General features: G+C 51.3%; 1 protein-coding gene across 1 annotated transcript; it reads right to left on the bottom strand.

Annotated features, from left to right (window-relative positions):
- Positions 1 to 5733: 5733 nt before the first annotated feature.
- On the bottom strand, positions 5734 to 17564 carry LOC133344937 (STEAP1 protein-like). Its single transcript, XM_061555266.1, has 5 exons — positions 17552 to 17564; positions 16389 to 16419; positions 10155 to 10320; positions 9739 to 9903; positions 5734 to 8148 (listed from the first exon to the last, which is right to left on the bottom strand). The coding sequence occupies exons 1-5, from the start codon at positions 17562 to 17564 to the stop codon at positions 7834 to 7836; spliced, it is 690 nt and encodes a 229-aa protein (XP_061411250.1). The 3' UTR covers positions 5734 to 7833.
- Between the last annotated feature and the right edge of the window lie 579 nt (positions 17565 to 18143).

The raw sequence follows: 18143 nt of genomic DNA, 5'->3' as shown, positions 1-18143 counted from the left end.
GCCTTCCGTCTTGCATAAAAATGATGGCGGCACGCCGAGGGAGGACCATAGACCTTGGCCATGAGAGCCAGCGCATCCTTGAGCGTGGAGCGGTCCGACCTGCGTGCGGACGTGAAGGCCGCGAGCGCGTTGTCGTCCAGCATGGCAGGCAGTGCCCGCAGTGCCGTAGCGTCGGACCAGGCGGACATCTCCTGATGCGCCAAAAACCTGCGCTGAAATTGGCTCCAATCCCCGCCTTCCGCCTTGAAGGCTGACAACGTGGGAAGGCGCTGTTGAAAGATGAAGTCGTCCTCCTCCTCGTGCTTCCTCTCCGCCGCCCCGTCGGTGTGTAAGATGGCGGCCCCAGTGGCGGGTGTCTGATGGCGGTCCGCAGCGCGCGTTGGTGACGTAAGCGGGCGCGCTTGGAGAACCGCTGCCACGTGGTGATGGCCGTTCCCGCCAAAAGTCGGCGCAGATGAAATGGCGGGAATCGCCAAGTCGTTTTGGCGGGAATCTGCGGGGCGACCCTGCAGAACGTCCGCCGCCGTCCCCGCTCCTCCCGACGAGCTGATCTCCGCCAGGATGGACGCGGCGGCGAGCAGCAGCTCCGCCAGGCGGGAGTGCGCCTCGCGAAGCACGGCGTCGGTCCCCCGTCGCTCGTCCGGCGCCGTCGGCGGATCCTGCAGCGTGGGCAATTCCTCGTCCTCACCCCCCGATGCCAGCTGGCCCGAGTCGTCGAGGTTGTCCCCGCGGTCAATCCCGTGGGTCCGACGGGTCTTCCTTGTCTCCATGCTTGGAAGACCGTTTCACTTCTGACGCCAGTTGAAGTATTGGAATTGACGGCAGGAACTTCTTGACGGGTAACACACTTTTATTAAATCTTTACGTTCACAATACAACGTGTGGTCTCCTTTCTTCCGACTACACACTCCACTTAACTCGTGTAGACTCTATGGTTCTGACTACACCCAATACACTTGACTCGTGTAGACCCTATGCCTCTGGCTACACACAATACACTTGACTCGTGTAGACCCTATGCCTCTGGCTACACACAATACACTTGACTCGTGTAGACCCTATGCCTCTGGCTACACACAATACATTCGGCTCGTGTAGACTCTATGCCTATGGCTACACACACTACACTCGCCTCTGGGTTACACAGAGTCCCGGTCCCGTTAGGACAGCGGGACTAGGTACCGCAGGGCCCTAGGTCTTCATCCCCGTCTTCATTCTTCGCTGGTTACATACTGCCCTTACGCCTGTGTGCATCCCCTTTTATAGCCCCTGCTCACGAGAGACGGAGCTGATCCGGACGTCGACGTGAGCATCGTTCCCTAGTGAACCAATCACGACGCACTCTCTCTACGATCCGTTTTCCCAGCGCGTGTTAACACTCCTCTACCAATCACACCGCGCTGCCACCCGATCACTCCCTCTCAGCGCGTCACGGGCCCACAGCCAATCAGTACCCCGTAACCCACGACCCCGCGCTGACCCCTGATCCTCCACCGTCAGCGCGCGTCACCACCTACACAGCCAATCATTACGCGCTGGCATACGATCCCTAATCCCAGCGCGTATCACCTCTACACCTGTATAAAAGACACCTGGGAGCCAGAAATCTTTGTGATTGAGAAGGTATCAAATACTTATTTCCCTCATTAAAATGCAAATCAATTTATAACATTTTTGACATGCGTTTTTCTGGATTTTGTTGTTGTTATTCTGTCTCTCACTGTTCAAATAAACCTACCATTAAAATTATAGACTGATAATTTCTTTGTCAGTGGGCAAAACGTGCAAAATCAGCAGGGGATCAAATACGTTTTTCCCTCGCTGTATGTTGAACTTTTTTCGCACCATATATAGCCAACTGTGCGAATCGGAGGTGCGAGTGAAGAACAACAAACTAAACACAAAAATCTATTTCAAAGAAATAAGTTTTAAATCGGTAAAAGTAATTCCCTTTAACTCGGAAGACCCGCATGGAGTCTCAAGACTCTTTTTCAGAAGGTGGTGTTTGGCCACTTCCACGGGGAGTTTGGCTTCGTTTTGAGGGGGAGTGCAAGATCCGGAGAGAACAGTGGGTGTTGGACTTTATGTAGTGTCTGGTCATCTCAAAGAACCTGGGTTCGACTCTTGGTGATAGTTCCTGCCAGAGCAGCTATTGCCACGTGGGTTGCAGCTGTGGTGAGGTTTTTGTTAATAGTTCCTCATGAGCCCAGTACAGAGCACAGATCGCAAACAACGGAGGGAGCACAGAACCTCCGCGGACACTGAGAGGAAATATTTGGACTCGCTGCCCCACCTATGTGAGGGCCGCGGACAGGAGCGTGGATTTTAGTTTAAAAGTGGGAGGAGAAGATAAGGAAAGAGGAACTAAAATAAGGGCTTAGAAGGGACGGGAAGGAGGGGATTTAGGGGGTGGGGGGCGTGTGGTTCATATCATACGGCTCGTTGGCGATGGATGATGGCTTCTCCACACCTTGTCGGCCGTGGTTTGACCATAATTCATCACACTGGTCAGTGCAGGTTGGTGAAGGCTGGGATGGTCCATACAGGATCGGTTCAAATATTATCCCTCGCCGTTGACGGTAGCCGTGGCTGGGACTCAAACTCAGGTGGCCGTGTTCGCATTGCAGTCCGCTAACTCGCTGTGGTGGTCAATGATATGAGCTGCGGAAAAAAGAACATTGGTGCCATCAGAATCGGCGATCTCAGGATGTATGTATGTTGAACTTATTTCGCACCGTACGTAGCCAACCGTGCGAATCGGAGGTGCAGGGAAGAACGACAAAGTAAACACAACAACAAGCAGTTTTAAAGAAACGAGTTAGAATTGTGGCGTGCAGCGTGCAGCCACGAACGGAGCGCTCTTTAACCGTGAACACAGATCGTCTTCATTCACCCTGCCCATCCATCTCCAGAGCACTTCTTTCGCACCGTACGTAGCCAACCGTGCTCATCGGAGGTGCGGGATTGACAAAACCTTTGGCCTAGGTCAAAGTTCATTTGTCGCATACAGGTCTCTTGGTGTCTTTCGGTGGCAAAAAAAGGAGCCGGTGCTCCATTCTGTGACGACAACAAAAATAAAAACATGATACAAAATACCTTCGTGTGGTAATATTACGATCGCGATTCAGGAAAAAGAAGATGTGGCCCGGTTGCGCACCGACACGCACCACCCGCTACACAGTGCGCCGTGTCCCATGGAGACAGTCACGATGCGCCTTATCCCATGGAGACAGTCACGGTGTGCCTTGTCTCACAGAGACCCTTTCTGCAATAAAACATGTGTTAAGATGTTCAAACTCCAAACAGAACCCTTTGGTGTAGACAATGTGTCTATTACAGGTAGGAACAACAGTTCCACACTGCCCACCAGGGATTATTTGTTTGTCGTGCATAGCCCCTCCCAAACATGTACGCTCCCGGATTGGTTGAAGTGTGTCATGTGACCGCGAGTTTTCTGTCGTGCACGAATGCGCTGTCCAACCAAGTTCCTACCTGCCCACTCCGAAGGAACGTGTTAAAAGAGCATGTTTTTGTTTGCATGTGTAGTGTTGCCTCTGGAGACAACACGTTTATTTATTTAATCTATATATATAAAACGGAAATTTGTGAATGTGTGTCTGTTAAAATATTTAGCTTACTTTTTGACATGCAACAAACTTGCAATTTGCCATTTGGGTACTTTCCAGACTACACCATGCTAAAATTCTAAAAATAGACTTTTGTATTTTATTTGGGGGGGGGGGCGCAATAATGGATATATTTTGCACGGCAAGTGAGCTGTGACGTCACATCTGTCATGTCACCCGCGCATGCGGAAGCGTAACGCAGTGTGGCTGCTCACGTCACGCATTCCCCCCAACCCTCCGCGAGTAAAGTGCCATACAAATGTGTTGCAGGTCCAAGGCGTTCTTCACGCAGCATTGCTTTATTATTTCAGTCGTTTACTGCCGTACGCACCCTGAAAGTTGTGTGTCTGCAGCAAGCGCGTGAATGTGTACCTATGGACGTGCGCGTGTTTGTGTGTGGGGGGGAGCGGTAGTGTAGTAGTTAACGCGCTGCGCTACGAACCCAGTGACCTGAGTTTGATTCCCGCTCACGGCCATCACCGGTGACGATTATTTGAACCGGTCCTGGGCCTCCCCTAGGTCGACTCAACCTCAAACAATTAACTGATGTGGTGTGTGAACATCGCCACTGGGGAGACAAAGGCGGCTGGGCGTGGTGAATCCAAGTCCCGGGCGAAGCCGGGAAGTAAAGCTAGTAACAACTATAACGGTAACACAAGGTCCCTGACACAAAGGGGTATCGGCCCCTTCCACCCGATATCCTGGGGAGGTATGGCCTCCGGGCTCACTTGTCCTAATCACTGGGACCACTTCCTCTATATATCAACCCTCCGGCTAGGGGGACCTAGGGGAGGCTATCTGACCTGACCCAGCCAAGGTCCTTGGGTCCCGGCCACTGGCACACTCAGTCCCAGCCCTTAGAAGGACTCCGGGTCCAGGGGTTCCCAGGGTCCTAGTCTAAGCCGGCTCTTCAGTCTTCAGCTCGATGATGACTGACAAACCCGTTCAGGGGTCCGCCTTATATACAGCTCCCAGGGTCACTCCACCCCTGGCCACGCCTACTCTCTGGAAGCTTCTGGAGGGACCTGAACTATTGCGTAATCCCCCAGCCCCCACTAGTGGCCTGGGGTGTATGCCTCCGGTTCCCAACCACCCTCTGGGTTCCCTGGCCTAACGGCATTACTTAATACAGGCCTGACTTGCTACACCAGGTAAGTAGTGGTAACCGCGTGTAACGCTCACAATACCCACTACACATGTTTACCACAAGTACGTGTTGTTAATGCAGATATGATTCCTTGCAAACGGTTTATGTATGGCCATTGAACATCTTAACACCTGTTTTATGACCAGAAGGGGTCAAACCTATTCTTATACTTTGATACTGGTGTGGTGGCCTCAAGGGGGCCACCATGGTGCAGAGACAGTGCCGTGTGTGGGGTGGTACTGTAAGGGTGGAGCAGGGGTGTCGCTGTGGAGGGGGTCGCTCCAGGACGTGACCGCGAGGTGGACCCGGGGGGACACGTGACTGGACGAGAGGGGGCAGGGGGGCCCCAGTGAGGGGTGAGAGGGTCACGTGATGGGGATCCAGAGTCCCCACGAGGGTTCTGGAAGGGAGGCGTGGCCAGGGGCAGAGCCAGCCAGGCCAGAGGAGATATAACCGGGGTCCCGAGAGGGACCGGGGTTGAGCCCTGGGAATTATCACTTTCCTCGATCCTCGGTCCTCGGTCTCCACGTGTGGACCAGGCAGCCCGTTGGGTTCATATTCTTGGTTCTTTCTGTAAAGTCACGTAGATAGAAAATAAAAATGTAATAAAAATAATAAATTGAAAATAATAAAAGCAAAAAAACCCACGACATTTCGATCGCAACACAAGCGGTATTCATCAGGCGGAGAGAAAAGAGGGGAGAAGCCTCCAAATGCAACTGCTTACAAGGGCTTCCAAAGTGAGTGGGCGGGGGACAAGATGGGAGGGGGACTGCGCGGCGCAAACAGCATGGGCGGGGCAGCCAGTCAGCCAGCGCTAATGTCGGAGTAGACAATGGGGGGGTTGGAAGGGGGTTAGAGATAGGGGGAGAGAGGGGGGGTAGAGATGGGGGGAGGGGCATTGCACCTCGCTACTCACATCCACATTGCTGATGGTACAGGTTGACAAGAAAACGCAAATCAAGTCATGACCCAAAGTGGTTGATGACATCTTTCCAATGATTGCCGAGTTTAAAACCATCGTCTCGGTGGAAATTGTGTCTGTATATATGTGTAATAAGTGGCTCCGACACGGTAAGTAACTTTGGTGTATTTATTCAAGTCTTGGTACAGCCACTCCTTTCGTTCTCGCGAATGCCGACCCGCTCTCGTAGCTGCGCTGCCCCGCGCCGTGGAGCGGTTGAGCGGCTGGAGGTCGAGCCGCCACATGGCAGGTGGAGATGGCGGGGCAGCAGCGACGGGAGCTCCTCTTCGATCTTCAAACACCGACCCCTAACGTTGCTGTACCCCCGGCTTATATTCTCGTCTCTGAGGCTAAGCTCCGCCTCTGGCCACGCCCCTCTAGGAACCTTCGAGAATGTTACAGAGGCTTCCATACCAGATCCGCCCATTCACATTTCCCCCATATAGAATCCCTACTACTCATAGTGCGTGGACTGCATGACAGTATGTAAATGTAACCCCACAATAATGCAGGAGATGGCGCTCGCTTATTACATATGGATGGCTTTGTGAACGAATCTTTGTTGATAGACAGTCGGCTTGCAAAGTAGCCATTGCATTCCAGTTGGTCAATGGGTCTATGTAAGTCTATGGGTCTGTTTGTGAGTACTGTATATGGATGTCTATGTGAATACATAAGGTTGCACTCATTACACACAAAGTGCTTGCCACAAATGAACCACAATACCTTTCTGAAGGAGCATAAACCATCACGCAAACTCCAGTCATTCTCACAGCGGCGTTTAGCTCGCCATCGAACAAAGACAATCAATCCTTTCAGATGCACTTATGCGGCCATCTGGAACGCGCTTCCTTCCAATATTAGGAAGCCACTTGAGGTATGCACTTTTAAATATAAATTAAAAATCATTGATTTACAACTACTTTGTGTTTAGTTTGTTGTGCTTCCCCCACACCCCCGATTAGCACGGTTGGCTACGTACGGTGCGAAAGAAGTTCTACATATGTAATGGGTTCAACTGAGTCGCAGACGTAGACTTGGAGGAAACACATTTATTAAGTTCCAACACACGGGGTAACTTTCCCCTTAACAGAATAACAACCTATGGTGGTGAACACCAGGCTAACTACACTAATTACAACGTAACTGCTACTATGGACCGGGACCAACAGCTTCAGCCTGGGTCCACGTGTTGGAGACTCGTTGAACGAAGAACGTAGACGAAGGTTTTTTCCAAGATGTACAACAACCCTGGTCCCTCTCGGGACCCGGCTTTTATTCTCTGTGGCGTGGCCAGCTCCGCCCATGGCCACGTCCACCATCTAGAATCTTCGGGTAAGATCTGGCTCCCAATCACGTGACCACCCCTTGCCCCCACGTAGGGCCCCTTTGTAGACTTAACTGGTCACATGATTGGGACGCAGATCCTTCCTGAGGATTCTAGAAGGTGGACTTAACTGGTCAACCAGAGTGCCATGGCCTCGAGTAACCTCATTCGTCGGCCAGCACCAACCCACCCTGTCCTGTAGGGTTGGCACTGCACGCAAAGCGTGGTGCCATCTAGCGCTATCAATCAGCGCTCACTGGGCCCCTCTAGGGCCGGCACTGCAACCAGCATGTTGGCATCCAGCGATGTCACTACACATACATACAGTACATGGGTTTTTATGTGAGTCTGTGTGTGTGTGTCTCTGCATGACTTTATGGGTGTCTATGTGAGTCTATGGGTCTGTTGTAAAAGTGCATCCCTTTTTTTAATCTACTGCAGGATGAGGGCCTCTGCATGCCGTGCAGATTGTGGGGATTGTCTAACCAAACTTGTAATTCTATGGGAGCATCTAAGTACAGTACAGAGAAACCATGTGTTTTGCTGTACTCCCCTCTGCTGTGCACAGTGATCACCCATCCAAGCGTTACCCAGGCTCAAGCCTGCTTAACTTCTGAGATATGGCACAGTCCAGGTGATTTCGTCATAGGCAACTGACCAAATACTGCACATACTTGAAAAAAGAGCTTCATAGCTAATCGAATTCCTCCAGTCTAAATAAAAATGCTAATTCCGATAAAGCTTATGATTCTGACGTGTTGTACTTTAATTAAAGGGCCGTCACCATCTCTATCCCTATATCTTGATCCGTATGGAACTGTCCCAGGTCCTTCTTCTCATCCTCCTCATCATCCTCCTCATCCTCCTCCTCTGTCCGGATTCCGCGGTCGAGGGCAGGGCGTCTGCGCCAGCAGGGAGCGGCGGCGAGGGCCATGCCGAGCAGGGTGCTGCAGGGAGCGAGCAGGGCGAGAAGGAAGACGGGCGGAGTGCACCACACGTAGGAGACCGCGTCGAGCCAGCGACGCCAGCCGTACACGGCCGTGTGTGCAGCGCTCAGCAGCAGGGCGAGCGGTCCCAGCCGATCCTGCCAGGAGAGGGGTGCAGGGGGGTGGGGCAGAGGGAGGTGCCAAGAAGGACGTGCGGTTGCAGACGGTGGCATTGCTATTAAGAGTGCAGGCTGTGCAACTGCACCCGGGGCACAAAGAGTTGGATGGGCGCAGGCGCCGGGCTGCAGAGAGGAGGGAAGGCAAAGAGAGGCAAGCGCTGGCCGTGCCGCCCTTAGGCATCGCTGCCCTTTTCTAGATTGAAAATGCCTTTCTTTAGAACTGCTTTTGTTGTTGTTGCCCCTCCCCCGCACCTCTCGTTATCACAGGTTGGCTACGTACGGTGCGACAGAAGTTCAACATACATACGTCCATGGAACACGGCGGGATGGGGAAGGGGGGAGATTTAATTCATTGCCTCAGGGCCCAGTTGTGCAAGCATAGCCGGGTGTACAGAGCCGTACACCAGGTTTAACAAGGTGGGAGTGTGGATGGAAGCCCATTGAGATTTGGTGACAACAAAGAACACGGTTTGGAAACTGAAATCACAGCTACGAGGCGAAGAGGCTTCGTTAATTAGTCTACGGGAGAATAAACAAAAACGTGGCTTTGGGGCGACAGGCCTGGTGCGCCATTGCCAAGAGTTGCGTGTGACAATGTCACAGGGGTTTTTTTCTTCGCAGACATTCCGGGTCTCGCGTGTTCATCTCATGCCTCAGCCCTCCCCTTCTGAGCGTCTCCAACACCACCGCTAGTCGATCTCTCGCACTCCCCATTGACCACTCCTGTTGTTCGGCTCTCAGCTCGAGCGGGGGAGTTTCCTCCGTTGTTGTCGCCCTGCGACCACCGGCATGGCGCTCCTGGTGGCGCAGCACAGTTGGCATCGGTGCCAATGGGTGGCACTATCCAAATTTTCCACTCTTCTCGTTATTTGTCGCCTGGGTCTCTCTCCGGCCAGTGTGTTACCGGTGCGTTTGCATCGCCCGCATGCTCCATAGCTATACCGCCCGGCACAGTCATGCAATCCCAACCTGCAGCTACTGGGCACTAGCGGAGAAAATTGCTTCCAGATGCACACTCCCATTCTCATCAACAATCCACAGAAAGCTACTCTGAGCCTCACACCCAAACGATCTCCCTCGCCCCAATGGTCTCCGTGGCACCCCCTCCCACCCTTTATCCCATGCTATTTTTTATTTTCCCAGAGAAGGCCCACTGAGCGATATAGCTCTTTTTCAGATGCGTCCTGGCCACTAATGGTAGCTCAACGAAGTGGGTTATCATCATGTGGATATTTACAGCATCCAAATGCTCTAAAAACACGTTTATAAATATGGAGGGTAAGACCGAGAAAAATCCATGTGACCACGGCATGAGAGACACGAAAAACTCCAAATATACAACAGGCTTCAGGGTGGGGATTGAACCCACGACTTCCTGCATGCAAAGCGAGAGTGTTAACATCTCACCACCGTGGCACCCTCTCTGACTCCCTGCGTCTATCTCTCTCTTCTTGTCTCCATGTGCGTCTCCTCGTGTCTACCTGTGTATAGTACAATCCATCAACTCTAAGCCCTATTGATCAATGAGGCTCTCACCAACTCCCCCTCCCCCGCCCTAGCTAGACTCACGTGCAGGTAGGCGAGCTCGCGACCAGTGAGCGAGTCGCGCACGGAGGGGAGTTGTGCGATGGCGAGCAGGGAGAGCGCGCCCAGCGCCATTGCGCCCAGTGACACGTACAGCTCCATGCGCCACACGTCCTCCTCGTCCCACGAGGTCGCGCGCCCCTCCTGCACCTGCACAGCGCACGCGTAAACGTGAGCCTCCTGCCGGGTTCGACTCCCGTACCCGGTGTGGAATTCGGACTCCCGTTAGGGTTTGGGATGTACGGGGCTCCTCCTCACAAGCGCCCCCGGCCAAATCGCACGTCTCGGAGGCTTAAACAGGACGGGATGCAGCCATGCAAGATGGGGCAGCTGGTATGAGGTGGTGCGGGGTGGTGCAGGGTGATACAGAGTGGTGCGGGGTGGTACAGGGCGGCGCATGCCTGTTTGTACGACCAGGCGAGCATCTTGTAGCGGAGAGCGAGGCGGCCCGGGTAGGAGAGGCTGTAGGCCACGTGCAGCGCCGCCCCTCCGGCCCCCAGCAGCCAGAGGCGCTTGCGCGCCGCCAGCCAGCGCGCCAGCCAGCGCGACGGAGGCGCACGGTGCCTGCTGCAACAAACATCGCCGCAGACAATCGACAGCTGGCTCTGTGACCCACGTGGAATAGTTAGGCACGTATTGATGCATCGACTCATCGATAAAATTCAATTATCATTATCACGATACAGGCATCGTGATAGGGTTAATGGTGCAGGTTGGGGTTATGGATATGTTTATGGTGAATAATTATAAATAACAAACTATGATTTAATGCATTTGTCATGTTTCAAGATGAGAAGACAAATTGTGATTTGGTCACTTACACAAATGTCACCTCGAGCGTTCACATTTAGCGGTGTCGCCGTCATTCTCACAGCAATGAATAACCCTGCCTCACATTTCACTCACATCTCCCTTCACGTATTGCCAGTAACCAATGCAACGAGCATTTGTAAACCACGCACACGGAGACTCGGCAGCCTAGGGGCAATGGGACATTGCTCACGGCTTGTTTGTTTGTGTGCGAGTCTACCGTCTAGCGACACCGGACTGCATCACTGGAGACAGAGTGCGAGAAGCGTCGCGGGCACGCAGAGGCGTAAGGCGAGAGGGATCGGTGTCATACCACAAGGGGAAGGGGGGTGGGGGCACTTTGTGGCGAGATGTTAACTTCGTCACCTGGTATGCGGGAGCTAGTAGGTTCAACCCTGACCCTGACACCTGCAAATTTGGAGTTTGCGTGTCTCTCTTCCTGTGGTCGTGTGGATTTTTCTCCGGGTCCCCTGGTTTTTCAGGACAGTGCGAGCCACCGACCTGTCATGGTCGCGCGCCCTCAGGAGGCAGGCCAGGACGTCGGGCAGATGGGCAAACGCCAGCAGGGAGATGGCGGTGGCGGGCAGGGCGCGGTTGACAATCAGTACGGGGAGGCGGTGAGCCTCCGAGCGGCCCGAAGTCACGTAGGGCTGCACCACGTCACGGCACACCGAGTAGGCCAGCACCACTGCGAAGAGGGCAGCCGCAGTGCGCAGAGGGCCCCGCCACGGGGACGGTGAGTGGCCCAGATCCCCGGGCCACTCGGGCCCCTTAGAGTCGATGTCCGGCCAGGGTCGCTCCACGAGCAGTGCGGCGACGAGCTGGTCTCCGTGAGTCTCTGTGAGAATGGGCTGGTCTCCGTGAGTCTCTGTGAGAATGGGCTGGTCTCCGTGAGTCTCTGTGAGACTGTGCTGGTCTCCGTGAGTCTCTGTGAGACTGTGCTGGTCTCCGTGAGTCTCTGTGAGACTGGGCTGGTCTCCGTGAGTCTCTGTGAGACTGTGCTGGTCTCCGTGAGTCCTTGTGAGACTGTGCTGGTCTCCGTGAGTCCTTGTGAGACTGGGCTGGTCTCCGTGAGTCTCTGTGAGACTGGGCTGGTCTCCGTGAGTCTCTGTGAGACTGGGCTGGTCTCCGTGAATCTCTGTGAGACTGGGTTGGTCTCCGTGAGTCTCTGTGAGACTGGGTTGGTCTCCGTGAGTCTCTGTGAGACTGGGCTGGTCTCCGTGAGTCTCTGTGAGACTGGGCTGGTCTCTGTGAGTCCTTGTGAGACTGGGCTGGTCTCCATGCCATTCTGACGGACCTCCCTGTGGATCAGCTCGGTTGGGATGAGCTTCATTTTCCGGTGCCACCCGTGTGTCTCGGCCTCCCAGCCCGGTTGAGTGCCGTGGCTGTGGCTGTCGTCGCTCTCGCTGTGGGTCTCCGTGCTGCCATCGATTTTCTCGCCGTTGCGCTGCTCCTGGATTTTCTTCTCCATCCTCCTGTCGGGGTTGGTGTCTCCTGCCCTCCATTAGCACTCTCACCTGCTAACCTCACCTGCGTGAGCCGCGTCACTACATGCGGCGCAGAAGCACTGTGGTGGGGAAAAAACATAACAAAATATGTTGAGTAATTTTTTTTTTTTATCTCGCCTTAGCCATAAATAACAAAAACTCGTTTCCCTTCCCGCCGGCACTAGCTCGGGCAGCCTGCGCTGAGCCACAACATTCCACCACTGCAGGAGGCCGAGGCTACGCGCTGTGCCCTCTCGATTAAATATTCCTTCATGGGCCCCGTTGGCTACTCAACATGGGCCTCCATGGCAACTTGCAGTGGCGAACTTCCAGGTGGTACGGGTTACGCCACTACTCCGGTGCGATCATTCGCATTCCCGATATTCCCCAGGGGGTACTGCTGAAGCCGTCTACTCGTCGCAAGCAACGGCCATGGACGTATAAACGTTTTGCCGACCAGCTGCGGACCAGATACGCAAAGAATACTGCCACTCACACCTCCAAGTTCGGGACTGTTGCTACGTTGCCGGCTATAACGCACAGCCAAAATGCGTGCATCTCATGGTTATGCGGAAGGTGGTAGGTGAGGGTAGCGATTGTATTTTATTATCAAATGCTCATTCAATCATTCACTGCAACGTTGAGGAATTCGGCGTGACCGAAAACTGCAAATATAAAATACTAACCATCATAGTTTTTTTTGGGTTAGATTGCATAATTATGAATGTGTCGTTAAACCCGCCACCACTTGACACAGCCAATTAGTAAGGTTTGTCAGTAAATAAAATGTGCCAATTAGTTACTAGTTCAGCACACCGGTGTGTTGGAGAGTAAACCCACAACATTTACAATTCCACACGACAGGTTTTTTCACCAGATAACCCAGAATTTGCCCAATACGGTCAGGTTTCGGAAGCTAAAGCAATAGCCGAGTCTGGAAAACCTCGCAAAAATCTAAATAATTATTATCGTCTTCGGGGAGATTATAAGTTGCGTGCTGTATTTTAGCATTTTGCGTTGAACTCGGCCCCATATCTCACAGAGAGGGTCCTTGCATATAAACATCTGGCAGTTCACCAGCATTGGTCTATGCAAGCACGACTACCAATCAGACGCCGAATGTTGAAAACTGTCCAGATTTGCTTGTAATAAACCAAAGCTGATGCTAAAAATAAAAACGCACTCAGAGAGGACAGATGGGATGTGCAATAAATTATGTTTATATATTTTTTTAAATAAATAATGTAGATTTATTTTTTCAATCTATATATATAAAATCGCGAATCTGTCTGTCTGTCTGTGTGTCGCCGGACCATACGCAGTTTCATTGGACGGCGGTTGCCCCTGGCAACGGGTAGCGACGCCTTCACCGCGGGGTGGACGCCATTTTTAATTCCCGTTAAAAATAGGCGCACGCATTAACACGCGACTCTGAGGTAAATTCATCAAAGTTTCACGTCCTCTTCACTCCCCCCCCCCCACCACAATGTGTGCAATTACTATTATAGGGTCGGTAGATAATAAAATTATAGCGATTAGACAGTATTATTGTAGCGCGGGGGGGGGGGGGGCACGGCACCCGTACCCAGCCTCAGCCGGGTGGGCAATTTAGGCGAGGCCGGAGGCTCTGCACGGTGCTAGGCCTCGACACCCACCACGCGACTCTGAGGTAAATTCATCAAAGTTTCACGTCCTCTAGAGAGTGGTGAGGGAGGGAGAGTGGTGAGGGAGGGACTCAGCCTCAAAACGAGTAACTGGTGTGGCGTATTAACATCGCCACTGGGGAGACAAAGGCGGCCGGGCGTGGTGGATCCAAGTCCCGGGCGAAGCCGGGTAGTACAGCTAGTCCTTTATATTAAGTTTGCTTGCTTGCTTGCTTAGGACCGTGCAAATCTTTCGGTCGTTTTTTAACCCACTTCCCGTGATCCAATCGAGCTGACATTTTCCACACAGACTCGTTGTGCATGACAATTAATATTCATGGGAAAAAAATTCTAAAATTTTACACTTTTTAGAACAAAAATATTATATTTAATTACCAATTGCTTAATGCTGCCATGCAATCATCTGACCCATAGGTGGCAGCCATCTCAAGCCAGAGGACGAGAGGATTCTAGCCGCCACGCATCTAAAGGATTTATAGTGAAAAACTTTGTTTTTACGGGTTATACTTTTCATGAGTTAAAAATCCAAAGTGAACGTTGGGGTAGTTCAATCATGAAGCAGTTGCCAATGTTTTGGGACCGAGAGAGAGGACTTCACGTCAGAGCGGAACGTCTTCATTCACAGGAACCGAGCTCGGAGCTCCTGGCGAGGTTTATAAACGTGGTGGCTGATCAGTCATTTCCATCGGGACCGCTCCAAAGCCAAGCAGCAATAGAGGAAGTTGTGAAACAACAACAACTTCCATGTATTTATGTGCACCGCTCTGCACTTTGTTTAGAGTGAGAGATGCCCCCAAGCAATGAGTGACGGTGGTGAAAATATCATCAATGTTTTGAATTTGCCTTGCTCGTGCGGATATATTTTCTTTCGTGAGCTAATTAACTTTGTTTTCTGAGAGTGTTGGGAATCCTGACGTAAATTCCAATAATGTTCAAGAAGAGCCGAGAAGGATGACATTGGCACAAACATAGCTGAGTGTAAGCGAAGAACTCAAGAAATCTAATCACGACAAAACTGAATTGGTACACAAAAATGACTGCCCAACGGTTGATTGGTTTCACTCATGGGGCCGGGTCAGCTTAAAGTTCTACATTGCTTAAAACCTTGTGCTAAACAATTAAAACAACACACGTACGATCCACATCATCAGTGAACTAATGCGCCTCCAGTGAAGCATGACGCGAAAGCAATTAAAATCTGGACAAAGTCCAAGACTGATGATCGGAGAGATAAAGTTGCGGCTGATTTAATTTACAGTCGGTGCCAGCTTTATTCAAAACGATAATTAACCATAAACTATTTAGAAATGATTTTTTATTTTATTTTACCGGGCAAGGCCCACTGAGCTATATAGCTATTTTTCAGAAGTGACCTGGCCACAAATGATAGCCCAACGAAGTGGCTTATCACGTGTAAAGTTATAGCAGGCAAATTTTACCGGGCAAGGCCCTGAGAAAAATCCACACGACCATATGCGAACTCGAAATATACAGCAGGCGTCAGGATCGGGATTTAACCCACGACCTCCTGTATACCTGGCGAGGTAGTTAACATCTCGCCACCACGGCGATAATAGGGTTTATTTACTGAGATATCTATGTTTCGGCCGACTGCCCTTTTTCATGAAATTAAGAACACGTTTAATTTATGGGAGATTTCAATATGAATATATAGTAATTCCCACTTGTAATTTGCCAACATAGCACCGTTGTAGTTATTTGCTGTTTCGGAAACGGCTTAACTCACTGTTATCCGCTTAAAGAATTACAAAGTATTATTTATCGAGATGCAGTTTAATGTACGTGATTTAATTCAGTAATTTATTGGGGATGGGGGGGGGGAATAAACTGGGGTGTCTGGATGAAACCCCACACACACGCGAAGGGAGAACGCTCAAGTCACACTGCAAAGCCTCTCAGTAAGCTACTTGCTGTACTGCCTCACAAGCTGACGACGTCTCGCTGTGCCACATTTACCTCTCTCGTTGAAGACGCCCACGGTGTGGATCCAGCAGGCCGCCGTGGTCTATTACTGCCGGCGTCATTACCTTAGAAACAAGCGACGTCTATTTCACATGTGGACGTGAGAGATCACATGACGTCATTCGTAAATGTAGGTTCCAAAAGTTCGCAAATGTCTCAATTGGGATGACGCACGCACAGAGGTAGCAATCATCGCCCCCTACCGGCATTTGAATACCCCAGGCCACTCTTGAAAATTGAGAGCTATCCTGAACTCTAGTGTTCACCTAGCTAAACTAAATGGACTTAAACCTAAACTCATTTTATGCTGAGTCGACCTAAGAGAGGTTCAGGCCATGGTCAGACCAAATGACAACGTAGTTACGTTATCAGCACGCCCGGCCGCCGTTGTCGAAATAACACACAATGTTGACATAACACGCGTATCATCATTGTGTATTCACGCATGGCTGGGTAGACCGCGATGAGACTCCAAGGCAGGCTCAGACCAGGTACCGCTGATGCTATCCCTGTTCGAGAATTGAACCCGAAGTCGACGCACACGATCGTGACTATAAAACACACACACACACTCTCGCACACACACGCGCAGTACTCACACCGGATGCGCGTCCTTATACACACACACACACGAGGTCTCGCGTGTGTACGCGTGCGATTTTGCGCGTAGCTGCGTGGTGCTGTCGTGTACCTGTGGAGTCTTGAGTCCCGGTGGGAGCCGCCTTGTCACCGCGGGGTCGCGTATACCTTGTTGGTGTCACGCGTGCGGTGTCACTGCGCGTGGGCGGAGTGTACCTAGCCAATGGGAGCCCACCCACGTGGCCACGCGCGCGTCACACTGCCACGGGGCGTGCGTGCACGTGGAGCCGCTCGGGACGCACGCGTTCCCCGTGGCCTGATCTCCCCACCCTCACCACCTCGCCGCGAAACTCACGCCCTCCTCCACTTGCCCTGGAAATGGGCCATGAAGGGAACACATTGACCCATTGATGCATTTGTTTGTTCACGTGACCAGGTCTCAGTCGCCCACTGTAGAAGCGGTGGCTTGAAAACAAGGTCATCGTTGTCATCGGCAGAAGCAACGATCAGAATCAGAAGCTGTATTTAGAGAGCAGTAGGAATCCGATGAGCTATGAAGCCCCTTTTTTTCACAGATGTCCAGTATGGGTGGGGGGTCAGCAAGATCAGTATCATCATCATTATCATCGCCACCAATGAATCATAGTAACACCAATACCGACAATGTCATCGTCATTAACAACTCATCGGCAGCAGCAAGTGCCATTATTATTGCCAACATCAATCAGCCACTGCAGAGTTTAGATTATTTGGCCGCTATACATTTCCACATGATAAGCCACTTCGGTGAGCTATCTTTTGTGGCCAGGTCGCTTCTGAAAAAGAAGCGAATAGCTCAGTGATAATACAAAAAGTAGTTTACTTTTAGTTTTGTGAGTTCTTTGTTTACCTTTCCTACACCTTTTACTCCTATCGTGTATTCGTATTGTTTGTTGTAACTGTTTGACCTGTCCCTAATGAATAAAGCTCAGGGGATTCTTCCAGTAACAATACAAATTCTGAGTGTGAGTATAATAATTATCACCATCATCACCAGCATCAGCTATTCTCAGCCCCAAAACGCGGTTCCACATCGCGACCTGAGTGTCGTCGCTCCGCTTCTGTTTACCCACCCACCGTACTTTTATTTAATTCCTAATCACACGGAGGAATGCTCGTGCCGAGCGCGGTGAATGATTTGCAAATGAGGGGACTAGGAGTCATGAGGTCAGGGTTTTGGTCCGTCCGTATTGATTCATTTATTAATTGCGTATCTATCAAATCTGCAACTCTGACCATTGACGGCCATTTGTGGACAAGAGGACCCACACGCGCACAGTCAGTATTGGTTCTTGAATCTTCATCAGCTGTGACCGCCTCCTCCAGCCGATGACACTGGGGCAGTCTTTTTAAATCCTTTATATTAAGTTCGCTTGCTTGCGTGCTTGCGTGCTTGCTTGCTTGCTTACGACCGTGCAAACCTTTCGGTCGTTTTTTAACCCACTTCCCGTGATCCAATTGAGCTGACATTTTGCACACAGACTCGTTGTGCGAGACAATTAATGTTCGTGAAGAATTTTTTCGAAAATGTTACACTGTTTAAGGAAAACAAATTAAATATTTAATTACCAATTGTTTAATACTGCAGACAATCATCTAACCCATAGGTGGCAGCCATCTCAAGCCAGAGGACGAGAGGACTCTAGCCGCCACGCATATAAAGGATTTATAGTGAAAAACTTTGTTTTTACGGGTTATACTTATTTTATGTTGCTGTATGTGTGTGTGGTCGTCGTTGTGATGATGTGAGTGATCATAGCGGGCAGTGATGGCTGATAATAACATTAAGTAGGTTATCGTAGCTCCCCGGCATGGTGGAGCGCAACGT

Source organism: Lethenteron reissneri, chromosome 21, assembly GCF_015708825.2.
Source record: "Lethenteron reissneri isolate LAM-NWPU_2019-01 chromosome 21, ASM1570882v1, whole genome shotgun sequence".
Taxonomy (NCBI): Eukaryota; Metazoa; Chordata; class Hyperoartia; order Petromyzontiformes; family Petromyzontidae; genus Lethenteron; species Lethenteron reissneri.
The sequence above is the reverse complement of the archived record's forward strand: the minus strand, read 5'-3'. Positions and strand labels throughout refer to the sequence as shown.